At 40.7% G+C, this 15684-nt stretch overlaps 1 protein-coding gene across 1 annotated transcript in view; it reads right to left on the reverse strand.

The window, feature by feature from the left end:
• CATSPERE (catsper channel auxiliary subunit epsilon) overlaps positions 1–11961 on the reverse strand; it is a 264240-nt gene extending 252279 nt beyond the window's left edge. The window contains exons 1-2 of the mRNA XM_057536226.1: positions 11783–11961; positions 5888–5936 (exon numbers count right to left, since the gene is read on the reverse strand). Coding sequence (XP_057392209.1) covers positions 5888–5936; positions 11783–11847 — 114 coding nt within the window. The 5' untranslated portion in view covers positions 11848–11961. The remainder of the gene's footprint in view (positions 1–5887; positions 5937–11782) is intronic.
• Positions 11962–15684: the final 3723 nt, after the last annotated feature.

The raw sequence follows: 15684 nt of genomic DNA on the forward strand, positions 1-15684 counted from the left end.
GTGTGGAAACCTTTCCTCCTTCACAGCTCCCTCCTGGTGGTGCAGGTCCCGACCCTATTCTTTTGTCTCTGTTTTTTATTTTTTCTTTTGCCCTACCCAGGTACGTGGGGAGTTTCTTGCCTTTTGAGAGGTCTGAGGTCTTCTGCCAGCATTCAGTAGGTGTTCTATAGGAGCTGTTCCACATGTAGGTGTATCTCTGATGTATTTGTGGAGAGGAAGATGATCTCCGCATCTTACTCTTCTGCCACCTGGAAGCTCCCCTCTGAGAAATTCTTTATCTCTCCTTCTATTCTAAATGATAATCTTGCTGGGCAGAGTATCCTAGGTTACAGATTTTTCCCTTTTAGGACTTTGAATATGCCTTGCCACTCCCTTCTGGCCCACAACTTTTCTGTAAAGAAATCAGCTGATAGCCTATGGGGGTTCCCTTGTAATTAACTCTTTGGTTTTATCTTGCTGGCTTTAGAATCCTCTCTTTAACTTTTGCCACTTTAATTATGTCTTGGTGTAGGTCTGTTTGGGTTCATCTTGTTCAGGACCCTCTGTGCTTCCTGTACCTGGATATCTGTTTCCTTCTTTAGGTGTGGGGAGTTTTCAGCCATAATTTCTTCAAATACATTTTCAATTCCCCTTTCTCTTTCTTCTCCTTCTGGGATCCCCATTACGCATAGATTGGCATGCTTTATATTATCCCATAGGTCTTTTATATTGCTTTCATTTTTTTTTCACTTGGTTTTCTGTCTGCTGTTCTGATTGTGTGATTTCCATTATTTAATCTTCCAGATCACTTATTAGTTCTCTTGCCTTATTCACTCTGCTATTCACTGCCTTTAGCTCAGCTTTTGTCTTGGCAAATGAGTTCTCTAATTTTTCCTAGTTCCTTTTTATAGTTTCTACTTTTTTTTTACAGTAACCTGCATATCTATCAATAGCCCTTCTTAATTCCTTCAGCATTTTCATTATCTCCTTTTTGAACTCAGTGTCTATTAGACTGAAGAGGGCTGTTTCATAGTTTGTTCTTTCAGGGGAATTCCCTTGATCTTTTAATTTGGAGTGGTTCCTCTGCTTCTTCATTTTACTTATATTTCTCTTGCTCTATGAATTTAGGAGAAACAATATCCACTGTGGTCTTGGAGGGCTATTTTTATGTGGGAGCGTCCCTTGTGTAGACTGTATGGGTTTAACATTTTTGGTGGAAGTGCTGTTTTGAGTACGGATGCCTGCCGCCTCTTTCCTTGGTGAGTGCTGGCTGTTATCCCCTTGATAGGAGGTATGACTGGTGTTGTGGTGGCCAGAGCCTTCACTGGATGTTGAGCAGGTCCTCCTCTTTGCTCTGTGGTTGTCACTGCCCTGTCAGGTGCAAGGTCTGCTCCTTAGTTTTAGGAATAGAAGCCCCAGATCCATTTCTGAGCTGCGTTTCTGAACTGCAGTGCATGGTATGTGGGATTGGAGTGCTCTCACTGGGAGAGGAGCCACTGAATATTCCTCTGCCAGAGCTGTTCACTGGTGAGTGTGCTCTGTTGTGTCACCTTTCACCCGTTGTGCAGGCTCACGAAGTACACAGTTGTTGGCACTGCGCTCAGCCCCACCTCAACCATGGGCATGCCGGTAATCAGCCCTCATGTCTCACAGGCATTGTTTTCACAAGGCCACCAGCACAGATCTACTGAAGTCAGGTGCCAGGAATGGAATAGTCACACACCTGGACCTGCTGTGCAAGCTATGGAGGCAGCCCAGATCCTGACCTGGGTCAGCCCCCATGTGCATGCACGCACAAAGCCCACAGCTGCTAAGGCCAGACCTATCCCAGCCATGAGAGCACCCATTGTCTGCTTGGATGTCCTACAGGCGCTGAATTTACAAAGCCGATGGTGGAGGTGTAAATCAGGGGCTCACTGAGCCACGGGGAGAGATTCCAGCCCTACTTCCTAAGTCACACAGCCCTGGGGCTCAACTATGATTTCAGCCCCGCCTCTGCATGTGGGCAACCCATTGGCCTGCTCCCGGAGCCTGCCAAGGTGGCGGCCGGTGCCAGAGCCTGTTTAGGCGTGAGCCCACCAAGGTGGTGGCTGGGGCTGTGAGCCTGCCCTGGCAGCAGCAAGGGAGTAGGAGTCTGCTAGGCAGGAGCCTGCTGAGGTGGTGGATGGAGCATGCACTCCTGGAGCCCATGGAGGTGGAGGCTGGTGCACGGAGGTGGGGGCTGGTGCCAGGAGAAAGAGGCTGCTATGGCAACCCCACTCCTCCGTTTGTGCACCACTTAACAATGGAGCTTTGTTTCTAGGTAGGCCTGGGCTTCATCCGCAAACAGCCCTGGTTGTGGCTGTAATACACTCCAGCCCCTTCAGGCTGTCTCCTCCGCACAGCCAACACCAGTCCTCTAAAACCTGAGTTTCAGCACCCAGTCCCCACCCATACCAGTGGATGCGTGTCTCAGGCTGGGGCATGCAGCGTGGTGGCACGACCATCTGTGCAGGTCTCTGTTCTGCCTGCCACAAACCAGTTGATGCACTCTCCTCTGAGCATGTGAAGCACCCTTTCTGTCCTGGCTGATCTCCCCACCAGGGAGGGGGCTTCCCAGAGTGCAGGAACCTTTCCTTTTTCACAGCTCCCTCCCAGGGGTGCCAGTCCTGTCCCACTTCCTCTTTTGTTTTTCCTTTCATCCTACCTGGTTATGTGGAGATCTTTCTTGTCCTTTCAGGTTTTTGAGGTCTTCTGCTAGTGTTCAGTAGGTATTGTGTGAGAACTGTTCCACTGTAGATGTATTTTTGATGCATTCGTGGGAGGAGGTGAGTTCCACATCCTTCTACTCTGCCATCTTTATTCCTCTCCCCAACCATTATCAGGTAAATTACTTATCTCCATTTCTTTAAGGGTTTTTTTTTCCCCTGAGGTTTTATCTTATTCTTTTGTTTGGAACATATTCCTCTGTTATTTCATTTTCTTTGACTCTTTTTTGATTTCTACAGTAGATGCAACTACCATCTCTCCCAGTCTTGAAGGCATGGCCTTGTGTAGGAGATGAGCCTACTGTTCAACCTTGCCTTAGCTCTTGGTTATCTCTCTTTGTGATTGTCCAAGCAGCCTATTTTATTTTTAATAGCTCCTAGTAGTTGAGGATGTGCCAAGACCTGTCAGTGTCCCAAAGGGGAGAATCTGTCAGCACCTAGATTCATGCTGATTAGCATCCAGATCCTCAGGCAGCAGCTTTTAAAGTGTGCAAATATATACTGTCCTGTGGGATTGCAAGCATATAAGCCCTACCGGCCACCAGAGGCAGGCAATCTGTGGTGATTCCAGGGCAGCAGTCACAAAAATCAGGGCTCCAGATGAGTGTACAAGCTCCTATATCAGAAATACCAATGAACCGTAATGAGGCAGAGGGAGAGTGCAAAGACAGTATCCAACAGTGTATGTTCCCTAAGAGCACCTTCATGTGTGCCAATCCTCATGCTGAAATTTCAGGAAAAGCAAAAAGGTGGGGAGGGACTTTTTAAAATGCTTTCCATCAAGAAGATTCATGGACTACTTAATCCCTGAAGTATTATGCATACTTAATATTTTCTTTCTTTCTCTGAATATTACTTTCAAGCAAGCACAATACCGCTGGTTTTATCATCTACTCTCTGGACTTTTGTCTAACTTATGCTCTGATAATCAAACTCTGGCTCCTAATCTGCATTTCTGCAATGACATAACTTTATTGTTTTGGGGACCAATTATCAATTAAAGATGATACATTTCTATCACCTATATAAAAGTAATAAAAGAATACTAGAAAAGAAAAAGGGGGATTTAAAAAAAAATTAATAAAATGGTCAATCATATAACAAAGTTCTTCAAGAAAAAAAGATGAAGTTCATAAACAAATAATATTAGAGAAATAAAATAACTACAAATAGAAATTTAAGTGATATGCAAAGATTATAAAGAAATGGATAGCAATAAATTTTAAGACAAATGCACATTTTAAAAGGAAATATAGTTTTAATAACCTAAATGGGAAAAGAATTTGAAAAAGAATACATACATGTATATGTATAACTGAATCACTTTGCTGTACACCTGAAACTAACACAACATTGTTAATCAGCTCTACTCCAATATAAAATAAAAATTAAAAAAAGGAAAATATAGTTTACATAGATTCTTTTTGCCTGGTTTTGAATAATGTAAATACAACAATATCTGTAAATAGAATATGAATGTAAACTGATACAATTACTTTGTAAAATCTCTTGGCACCATCTACTAAAGCTGAACATATGCACATGCCTTATGACTTATCAATTCCACACCTAAGTATACACCCAGCAGAAATACATACATACGTTAAGCAGAAAATAGGCATAAGAATGTTCATAGCAGCCCTAATCACAGTAGACTAAAAATGGAAAAAACTGATTGTTTATCTAGAGTAGAATGATATATATACTGTTGTATGTTAATTCAAGGGAATAATATACAGAATTGAAACTCCAACTACATGAAACATGTTGCAGAGAGGATCAGTCAAATCTACCAATAGAAAAGAAGTTCAGAACTCAACACATCCATATATAAAACAAAGATGATACCAGAAAAAATAATAAGGAAACAATAAATTTTTAAATACATGCTGGTTCATTCTGTGGAGAAAGTAATGTAAATGCCTACCTTATATTATATACAAGGTGGACTCCAGATATTACTTATGACCTTTATTTGAAAAGTAAAAATATAAATCATATAAAAGAAAATGTAGGATAAAAATCTTTGCAACACAGGGTAGGCAAAATTTTTTCTTAAATAAAATTCCAAAGAAGTATAAACTGTAACATCAAATAAGGGAGGGGATGGCTCACCAAAAGTCATCTTTTTAAAAAATAAAGTATCCATGGACAAAGCCAATGGTTAGATGAGTAGATGAGAGGCTAGGAAATGATAAGTAAAATATTTAAAATCAACATTTGACTAATACATAGAGTGGAACATAGACAATGCTCTGTAATGAGAAAAGGGCAGAAAATTAAGTGGAAAATGGGCAAAAATGAAAAATGAAAAGGCAATTCACAGGAGAATCCTGCATAAATATGAGAAACAATGCTCAAAATCACTAGTCATCAGAGAATTGAAAATAACAACAGCAGTAAACTATTACTACGTAGTAATGAGATTGGTTAAAAAAATGGGAAATTCAATAATACCAAATCCTGGTGAAGATGTTCACTGGGTAAGAATATAAATTGTGATTGCCATTTTGGAAAAAATCTTGCAGAATTTAGTTAAGTTAGGTGTCTGTTTCCCTATGTCCTACCAACCATAGCTGAAAAATTATTGCACAGATTCATAAAAGGACATGTAGAAGGGCATTCATCACAATGTTTTTTGTGGTGGTAGGAAGCCATTCATCCATCATTAGGGAGTGGAATAGATAAATAATATACACACACACTAGTAATCAGGCGGCATTAAGAAGAAATGAACTAGACAATGTTGAATTTAAAAAGTAATGTAGAGAGGGAAGTCTATAGCTTGGGTGACCATGCATCCTGGTTTGTCTAGACAGTTCCAATTTATACCTATTGTCCCAGCATAACTGTTAATAGCACTATCTTTAATTCTCAGTAGTTTAACAATATACTGCATGGTCATCCTATCTGTATCATAACACCGTTTTGTGAATGTTGAATCACAAAAACACTCAAAACAACACTACCTATTTTTGCTAAATACATATTTAAAGACATTTATTGGAGGGGGAATTTATATTAGGAAGATATATAGGATGAGGAAATAAAATAAAAATAAAAGAATGACACTGTGCTGTATGACTGAGTATGATTAATTTTGCTCTCTGCTGCGAAGTCAAAAAAATTAATAATTATAGTTTAAAAAAGTAAACACTTACGGTACTTCTGGTACTAAAAATGTGGTAGTTTGGGCTGTTACTGGAATACCTGCAGAGGAAAATGTCAAATATGAATACTAAAACTAATTTCTCCCCCAAATAAAAGGGATTCTATACTTGGTCAGAGCATGCCTGAGCTGCTATGAGCTTTACATTTCTGCCCAAGCACCTTCTTAGAAAGTATAGTCGGGGCTAAACTGGGAATATCAGCAACATCTACCCATAACTCAAGGTGCGCTCAAGGTTGCTCAGTATCTGAAGACACTATAGCAAGAAGTAAATACTTTTACATCTTGTTTTTGTTTTAGAATAAAAACTGTTGAAGAATATTGGCTCTAACTCCTTCACCTGTAAACTGAGTTAAAATAAAATGAATAAAGATTGAAAATCAAAAAAACAGTATTTCTTATCTGAAGCAATGAAGTAAAGAGCAAATTTCTATGAGTCCTTGTTCATTATCATTTCTCGCTATAATTCAGAGTACTTTAATTTCTGTCTATATGATTTATCTACTCTCCAATAAAAATATAATGTGAGCCACCTATGGAATTGAAAGTTTTCTAGTAGCCACATTAAAAAAGTGAGAAAAAACAAGTGATATTGCTTCTAATAATATATTTTATTCAACAGTATTCTTTTTTTTGGTACTAAGTCTTTGAAATCTGGTGTATATACTACACTAACAAAAACATCTCAATTTTGACTAGCCACATTTCGAGTGCTCAAAAGCCAGACAAGGCCAGTGGCTATCATAAAGCATCATCTTGAAATTCCCTTTACCTTCCCTTTGCTTCAGTAATCTATTCCACGTCTACATTACACACTTAATTGCCATTGGAATTGCTCCATCCTTAAAATCTTAAATCAGAGGCAATTTCTGTGTGTATTTGTATGTGGAATTGCTGGGATATCACTATGTAACTCTTTTAATAGATGTCAGTCACATAATGAAATATATTTTATTATTTATAATGAAACATATTTTATCTATATGCAGATTGCAGATCAAATATAAAAACATTTTAATGTATTTTTATATATCCCTATAAATTAAAATGGAATATATTTTCATCAAAGGTCTCTTTTCAAGTAAGTATGAACCACCTCCCACTTATGAATCTAAGACCTCTTTCACTATAGTAAGAAAGACAGAAACCTTAAGAAAGAGAAAAATACAAGTGAAAAATTCTGTATTTTAATTTACAAAGTTAACCTGGGCAATTTGTGAATGAAACCTGGTAGCTAAATAATAAAACTACCTTCTCTGACAAGCCCTTTTCCCCACCTTCTCCTTTATCAGCTTCCAACTCCTACTAAGGCTGGGTACAGGTTATGGAGGGAACAGTAGCTAAAGGAGTCGTATTTAATTTATTAACTTCATCACAGACAACTATAATAACACCTTCTCATTCCTGCTTCCTTAATTATGTCAAATATTTACTGTGTTATTGTTGGAAATGGATCTGGAATGATCAAGGGTGTGGGTGTGCAGATGGCCCATGTGTTAGGACAATTTTTTAATGAAAAGGACAGTGTCATCTCACTCTGGGACTCTAAGAATGTACCTTTCCTATTCTCTCTAGTGTATTCCCACGCTACCAGTTCTTCAAAATCAAAGAGAATTCTTGACTTTTACCCCTTCCTTCATCTCCTAGGAGATAAGTCCCTTCCTGACTTCACTTTTTCTCTCTCTATCCAGCCTAAAAAATACATTCTTTGGGTAAACCATTTTCTCTCAAACCCCTTATTCATCCTACTATATCTGTCCTGGAATTGGTCCTCAACAGGTCATCTGACAGAAGCATATGCTAAATCATTCATGTGGGACAACCATATATTGCAGGAAGCACAGGATTCCCAAAGAAAGTCCAACCCCCACTGGATATATTAATCTAACAGAAAAAAAGACTTTGAGACAAAAAGTGTTTTCAGGGACAAAGAAGATCAATCCATTATAAGTGTGACCCAATAGAATAGTAGAGCATGAGAAAACATATTCTTTTCAAGTGCATTATGGAACATTTAGAAAAACTGATCATCTATTAGGACATAAAGCAAGTCTCAACAAATTTCAAAGAATAGGTATCATGTGGACCCTGCTCTATGATTATAGTACAATTAATGGAGACATTATTAACAAAAATATAATCAAATATTTACATATTTGGAATAAAAACAAACTTCTAAATAATTCGAGGGTTATAGAAGAAATAGTGATTATAGTTAAAAATGTCTAGAAGTGAATGATAATGAAATGATTACATATCATTTCTTATGGGATACAGCAAAGGAGTACTATATGGGGTATTAATACCTTTAAATGCCATATTAGAAAAGAATAAAGACCAAAAACTGTGAGCTAAATGTCTGGCTTAAGATATTTGAGAAAAAATATCAGAATAAGCCTAACAAAAATAAAAGAGAGAAAAATGAAAACAGAAATCAATAAAATAGAAAACAAAAACACAAAGATAGGTAAAACAGACAAGCTTCTGACAAGACATTAAATGATTTGAAGTGGTACTTTAAAATCTACACTAAAACACTTATGCTCAGGGGTTTAACATATGAGTCCAATCACAACATTCAAGGAAAAGTTATCCTAATCCTATACAAATTTTTCCAAAGAACTGAAAAAGAGATAATACTCTCCAGCTCATTTTGTAAAGCTAGTGTAACACTGATATCAAAACCAACCTAAGACATTATGAAAAAGAAAAATATAGACATAAAAATCCTAAAGAAAATATTTGCAAATTGACTACAACAAAGTGTAAAGAGATAATAAACCATGACCAAGTTGCACTTATCTTATGTATGCAAAGATGATTTTATTAGAAAACTCTACAAATGAAACTCACCACACATTTTAAAGAGGGAATAAAACACAATTGTTTCAATAGGTAAAAAAAATAATAAAATTTCATATAAATTCAAAATTTTTAAAATTTACTAAAGAAGAAATGCAAAGAAAGTTTCTTAACCATGATAAAAACCATCTACAGAACACCTAGAGCAAACAATATCCTAGATGGCAATTAGTACCATCCCCTTAAAAATTTGGAATGAGAGAAGGATGCCACTATTACCATGTCTATTCAACACTGTGTTGGAGGCCTTAGCCAATACAATAAGAAAAATAAATTAAGATTGAAAAGGAGGAAACAGAACCCATTTTTACAGAAGATCTAAATAGAGATACACAATGCTCACTGGATAGGAAGATTTAATATTCATATAGATGTCATTTCTTCCCATCTATAGAAACAGATTCACTGCAAATCCAAGCAAAATCCTGAGTTTTTCATAGTACTTGACAATCTGATTCTAAAATTTATGTTAAAGTGCAAAAGTCCAAGAATGATCAGAACCCTTCTCGAAAAGAATAGGGAAGACTTGCCCTACTAGATATGATGACTTAAAACATTGTGTTATTGGTGCATCAATAGACAAACTGACCAATGGAACAGAGCAGAATAGTAAACTCAGAGTAGGCATATGTCCATATGGAAGTTTTGTATAGGACAGAGGTGATATGTCAGATCAATTGAGGAAAATGAAGGTGAAAAATAGATCTGGATCCACAAGGAAAAAGAAGGAACTGCATTCCTACCTTAGATCATTTAAGAAAATCAACTCCATTGGGATAAGAAATATCAAAAACCAAATGTTAATACTCTTAGTGTAACCAAGCAGGACCCTATGGGGCCTTCCTGGGACAGACTTCTCCCCCCTACATCCTCTACTTGCCTCTTGCTTATAGAAAAGCTTTAGTCTCCCATGCCTCCCCTGAGTCTCAAAAGGCTGGCTCAAGCATTAATGAAAGAATGTGAACACGCAGTAACAAACAACAGCAATTGGGCTACAAGAGCTGGTAACAATCTAAATAATAGATCAGCCATATAGCAGTCACAAAATCTTTAGTGCCTCCCTGAAGGACATAGATAACAGTGCCTGATGCACATTCCTGAGTTGTTTTGCAGACACTAAAACCCCCACCAGAAGGAAGAGGTTAACTGCATGCTGACCACCAGTACATAGACTCCAGACTCGTTGGAACCAGAAGGTTGATGATTGAGATTCCCAAAATACTACCCTGTTACTTCACCAACAACCAATAAGAGAATTGTGCACAAGCTAATCATATACCCTGAGTCCCTCACCCTCAAACTGTCTTTAAAAACCCTTCCCTGAAGTCCATTGGTGAGTTCAGGTCTTGAGCATTTATTGCCTCCTTGTACCTGCAATAAATGCTGAACTTTCCTTCACCACAACCCAGTGTCAGTAGATTGGATTTACTGCGTACCAGCCAGCAGACCCAAGTTCAGTAACATTGGTAGAAAATTTAGGTAAATACCTCTAAGACCTCGGGGCAGGGAAATATTTCTTAAATAAAACATCTACCCTGGAATTCTCAACTCCCCCACCCCCCAAAGGCTAACAATAAAATACAAATTCATTATATTAAGTTTAAGAAATCTTGTCCTTTAAAAGCACACCTTATTAAGAACTAAAATTCAGGGAATCTGTGACTACCATGACAAAAAAATACCATTTTTGTCTTCTCTAACCTCTAATTGAAATTTAGCATTTCCTTAATTATGAATATACACCAGGAGTTGGCAAACTACGTTCTTTGGGCCAAATCCCATCTGTTTTTGTAAACGGATTTGTATTTGCACACAGCCAAGCCCTTTGTTTACTATTGTTGGTGTATGCTGTCCCCTACAATAGCAGAATTGAGTGGCTAAAATATAGACTGCATTGACTGAAAAGCCTAAAATATTTAATATCTGGTCCTTTACGCTAAAGTTGATGACTTCTGGTGTACAACATAACAAACGTTATAAACTCCCTAGGTTCACAGATGAACCTGAATAATATCAGCTACCATAATTTATTGATACAGGCATGTGTTGAGAGCTTGAAATATATCATTGTATTCAAGCCTCACAACAACCACATGAGACAGGTTTAATCATCATCATTTTATAAAGAAGAAAATGAAGGTTTACAAAGTTCTGTCAGAATGCTACGTTTTTACTTTTTCTCAGTACTTCAATAATCCTTTCCAACGGCTACTCTCACTCTATTTGAACTCTCCATCTGTCTATTGAGGTGCCATGGATCCCTTCCTTCTGAAACCTCTATAATAGTTTGATTTATTGTGGGTATCCTTACATCTTAATGTTAGAAGGTAATAATAACTGTTATAGCAAAGCCTCCATTAAACAGAATATTCGCAAAATCTGATTTTTCTAGTTAATCATCTGTATTTTAACCTGTGTTGAAAATCTAAAATATTTTGATACACTTTCCAATCCAGTAGTCACCTAATGTTGACCAAAAAGCAAACTTGCATGGAGGACCTCTCAGAACTTTAAAGTTTTCCTTCCCCAAATCAACCCACTTTATGCGGGAATTACATACCCTTACGTTTGTAGAGTGTATATTATAAAGCACTCTCTCACAAATCATTCAACCACAACTACCTAACGTAAACCATCAACTACCCTGTTACCCTAGTGAAGCGCGCGCACCCCCCGCCCCGCCCCCGCCACTTCTGGTGGACACTTTTTGGTTCTCCTGTGCTTCTCTTCCCTCTGGCAAAAGGGTGCAGTGGGGTCCAGGGGATGGCGACGTGAAGGTACCGCGACCCTACGGCGGGAACTTGAGGAGACAGCCAAGTCCTAACAGCGTGCCCTCATTTCCCGCCCTCATTCACTAAAAACTCTCGGAAGGGGCGGGGGGAGCCGGGGCTGGTGTTGGGGGAACTGGGAGACCAGGCTGTGGTCTACAAGAGCGCCTGGCCCCGGGACGCTGAGGCGCCGGGGTGGGTCCCCGCCTGTCCGGCCCCAGGGGCGCCCCCCTTGCCCGCGACTGGCGTCTCTTTACCTCCACAGAGCCGAGCCGCAACAGCTCAGCCAAGACAGCAGCACCGCCACTCCTGAGGCTGACATGGCTGGCGCCGGTTCGCAGCCACCCAACAGCCCGGCGCGCCCGCCAGTCCGCGCGCTCCCGCGGACGCCGGTGGCTGGAGGTTGTCGGTGCCCGCGCCGGGGGCTGGGGTCGGACGCTCAACGCGAGGCGAGGGCGTGTGCGCCCGCGCGCCAGCCGCCCCTGGAGAGGCGAGGGTGCGTGCGCATGCGCGCAAGAGCGCGCTGAGGCCGGGGCTCCCCAGGCGTCAGAAAGTTCTGCTGGACGCGAAAGCGTAAATCAGATTTTCGGCAAAGCGGAGCTATGCTTTTTTGGAATGAAATAGCAAAACCACTTAAACTGACCACTGAAAATCCGAACTGACAGGGTGAAGGTGAAACTTTTAAGTTAGTGTATCTTTTAGCCCAAATCTTTCTTGTGACAGTATATAATCATTGCAATAGCTGTTACATATCTGGCAGTACTTTCCAGGGAGCAGGCACTCCATAAATGATTTTAAAGGTGAACACAGGGGGCTTCCCTGGTGGCTCAATGGTTGAGAATCCACCTGCCAATGCAGGGAAAACGGGTTTGAGCCCTGGTCCGGGAAGATCCCACATGCTGCAGAGCAACTAAGTCTGTGCACCACAACTACTGAGCCTGCGCTCTAGAGCCCGTAAGCCACAACTACTGAAGCCCTCGTGCCCAGAGTCCCGTGCTCCGCGACAAGAGAAGGCCCCGCTAGCTGCAACTAGAGAAAGCCCGCGTGCAGCAACGAAGAGCCAAAAATAAAATAGGTAAAATTTAAAAATTAAAAAAAAAGAAAGTTGAACAGAAATGAATAGTAAAGTGTGCCTATTGAACACCTGCTTTATGCCCAACACTATCTCGTGCACTTGAGTACAAAAGAACAGAAACAGGACAGGACCTTCCTGGTGGTCCAATGGGTAAGACTGCACTCCCAACCGGGTTCCATCCCTGGTCGGGGAACTAGATCCCACAGGCCGCAAGTAAGAGTTCACATGCCGCAACTAAAGATCCCACTTGCTGCAACTAAGACCCAGCACGGAGGGAGAAAGGAAAGAAGGAAAGAAGAAAGGAAGGAAGGAGAGAGAGACAGCATTCTGGTTTGCAAAGGGATTTGTAATCTTGTAGTACAGCCAAGGTAAACAAACACCGAAGTTATCACGTAGTATTATAATTTATCTGTTTACTTGTACCAAATAATCTGAATCCTTGAGGACTATAATTGTATCTTTATTCATCTTCGTGTTATCAGTGCCCAGCATAATCTTATTTTGTAGTAAGTTCTCAGTGTTTTCTGACTTAATGAATCACTGAATAAAAGTAGTAAAATTTGCTCTAAGGACTATTAGAGAATGTATATATATGATTTGGGAGACACTACATTTAGTGCGATTGTATTCCCAGTTTATTCCAAAGCAAGTTTATATCAGAACTAGATGTCATAGTTAATTTGTGTTGCAGTTGGAAGAGCATTAGATCAGCAGTAGGCATTGTCAACCACAAAAATAAAGCAGCTAGTTATTTTACCAGCAAAATGGGTTTATTTGGGAGTAGCAGAGAATTGCAATTCAGGACAGGCAAGCTATGGTGAATCACAGGCAAGTCTGAAGAACAAAGGAGAAGGGGCTTGCTTTTATTAGGTTTTAGGAGGAAATGCTTGAGTTGTTTTGAACAAACGTGCATTGGAGAAGAGCCAGGGTCAGAGGTTATGGCAGTTTCTCTTTGGGTACAAGTGTTAGTGCACTGCTGCTGGGTCAAGGAGGGATCTTCCTTCCTTTTTCTTAAAAGCAGGAGATAAAATTGCTGTGTGAAAAATGTCCTCCCTTATACCAGAAGGAAAGTAGCATTCTATCTTCCTTCTTGCTGCTGGTTATGCAGGCTGCAACAAGTGGCAGGTGGGTGAGAGCTCCCTCTTTAGGGCTTCCTGACTCCATTTAAGATGAAGTTGCCTTTATTTTCACTCACACCCCTCATCTCAACCCCGGCGCCATTGCAGACACATCATTTTCACAAAGCTCTCCAGGAATTTAAAATATTCCAGGGGGCTTCCCTGGTGGCGCAGTGGTTGAGAATCTGCCTGCTAATGCAGGGGACACGGGTTCGAGCCCTGGTCTGGGAAGATCCCACATGCCACGGAGCAGCTGGGCCCGTGAGCCACAATTGCTGAGCCTGCGCGTCTGGAGCCTGTGCCCCGCGACGGGAGGGGCCGCGATAGAGAAAGGCCCGCGCACCGCGATGAAGAGCGGTCCCCGCACCGCGATGAAGAGTGGCCCCCGCTTGCCGCAACTGGAGAAAGCCCTCGCACGAACCGAAGACCCAACACAGCCAAAAAATAAATAAATAAATAAATAAAATATTCCAAAGCTCAGCGGGAAAGGCTCGTGGTTAACTCTAATTTTGAAGCAATCTAAGGAATCTGATAAGCCTGCATCCTTTCCCTATACATAGTATTTCCCCCATCACATAGCAGTTAAATGACATGGAATTGAAATGACAACCAAAAAGTGCAGTCTGGGCAAGGGGGGTGAGGGGGGGATAAGATGGAGTGGCTTTGTGGGAACAAGAATATCCTGCTCTTGGAGTGGTAAAGAATCAAGGTAAACAGGGGGACGTCAGGACCATGCCTCAGCGATTCATTCTTGAGCCAGTGCCTAGGCTGTACAGGCAGAACCTGCTTTCAAATGACTGAATTACTTACAATTGGTGGTTACCTTATTGTAGGTGCCCAAGTTGGGTGAGCTCACTTTCTATTGAAAGCCCTTTGGTCTTATCTTGAAATTTACCTCCCCTTTGATAGGGACAACTCCTCCCTAAAATGGAACTCCAACAGCCACCCAACCCCTATTTCACATCTCGTACCAGAGCTTGTTCAGGACAAAGTGGGAGGAAAAGATAATGTGTAAACCTGTGGGAACTGATCACTCTCTCCTCACCTCCTTAGGACCATGAGTGTCCCCAGCCTACATTCCAGCTCCTCACCAGTTCCCCCAGGTCATAGTTCCATCCTGGCTCCTAATCTGAAATAAGACTGTGTGGGGTCACCAGGGACCCTGCACTACTTGTAACAGAGGACATGTTCCTAGCATGTCAAATTAGAATCATTTGTTACAATATCGTGTTTTGGGTACATATAGTTTATGTCATAGGCTACAAAACTACTCATGGATAACATTGTTTCTATAATACATGAGCAAAATGCATTTCAAGTTTCGATAGACATGAAATGAATTTGGTGAACACTTCTGCCACTTCACCCTAAATTCTGACATTTAGACACATAGTCCAGGAATCCTTCATCACAATTGAAAGATTGGCACCGCTGAAGTTAACACCTTTATTTTCTGAAGACTTAGCCATAGTCATAGTCACACTGATGTACACGCTGCATGATCCTGTATTACATCTGTTTTCATTCTTTCTCAAAAGGCATTAGAAAAAAGTGCAGTACCTAATTTCTAACCCACTATTCCTGCATCAGAAATATAATTCACTCTAATCCCTAACTCCATTTAAAAAATTTACATGAGGGCTTTCTTGGTGGCACAGTGGTTAAGAATCTGCCTGCCAATGCAGGGGACATGGGTTTGAGCCCTTGTCCGGGAAGATCCCATAGGCCGTGGAGCAACTAAGCCCATGTGCCACAACTACTGAGCCTGCGCTCTAGAGCCCATGAGCCATAACTACTGAGCCCACCTGCCACAACTACTGAAGCCCACGCACCTAGAACCCATGCTCTGCAACAAGAGAAGCCACCACAATGAGAAGCCCATGCACCACAACAAAGAGTAGCCCCCGCTCTCTGAAACTAGAGAAAGCCCACGTACAGCAACGAAGACCCAACACAGCCAAAAATA

This window comes from Balaenoptera acutorostrata, chromosome 1 (genome assembly GCF_949987535.1).
Source record: "Balaenoptera acutorostrata chromosome 1, mBalAcu1.1, whole genome shotgun sequence".
Classification (NCBI taxonomy): domain Eukaryota; kingdom Metazoa; phylum Chordata; class Mammalia; order Artiodactyla; family Balaenopteridae; genus Balaenoptera; species Balaenoptera acutorostrata.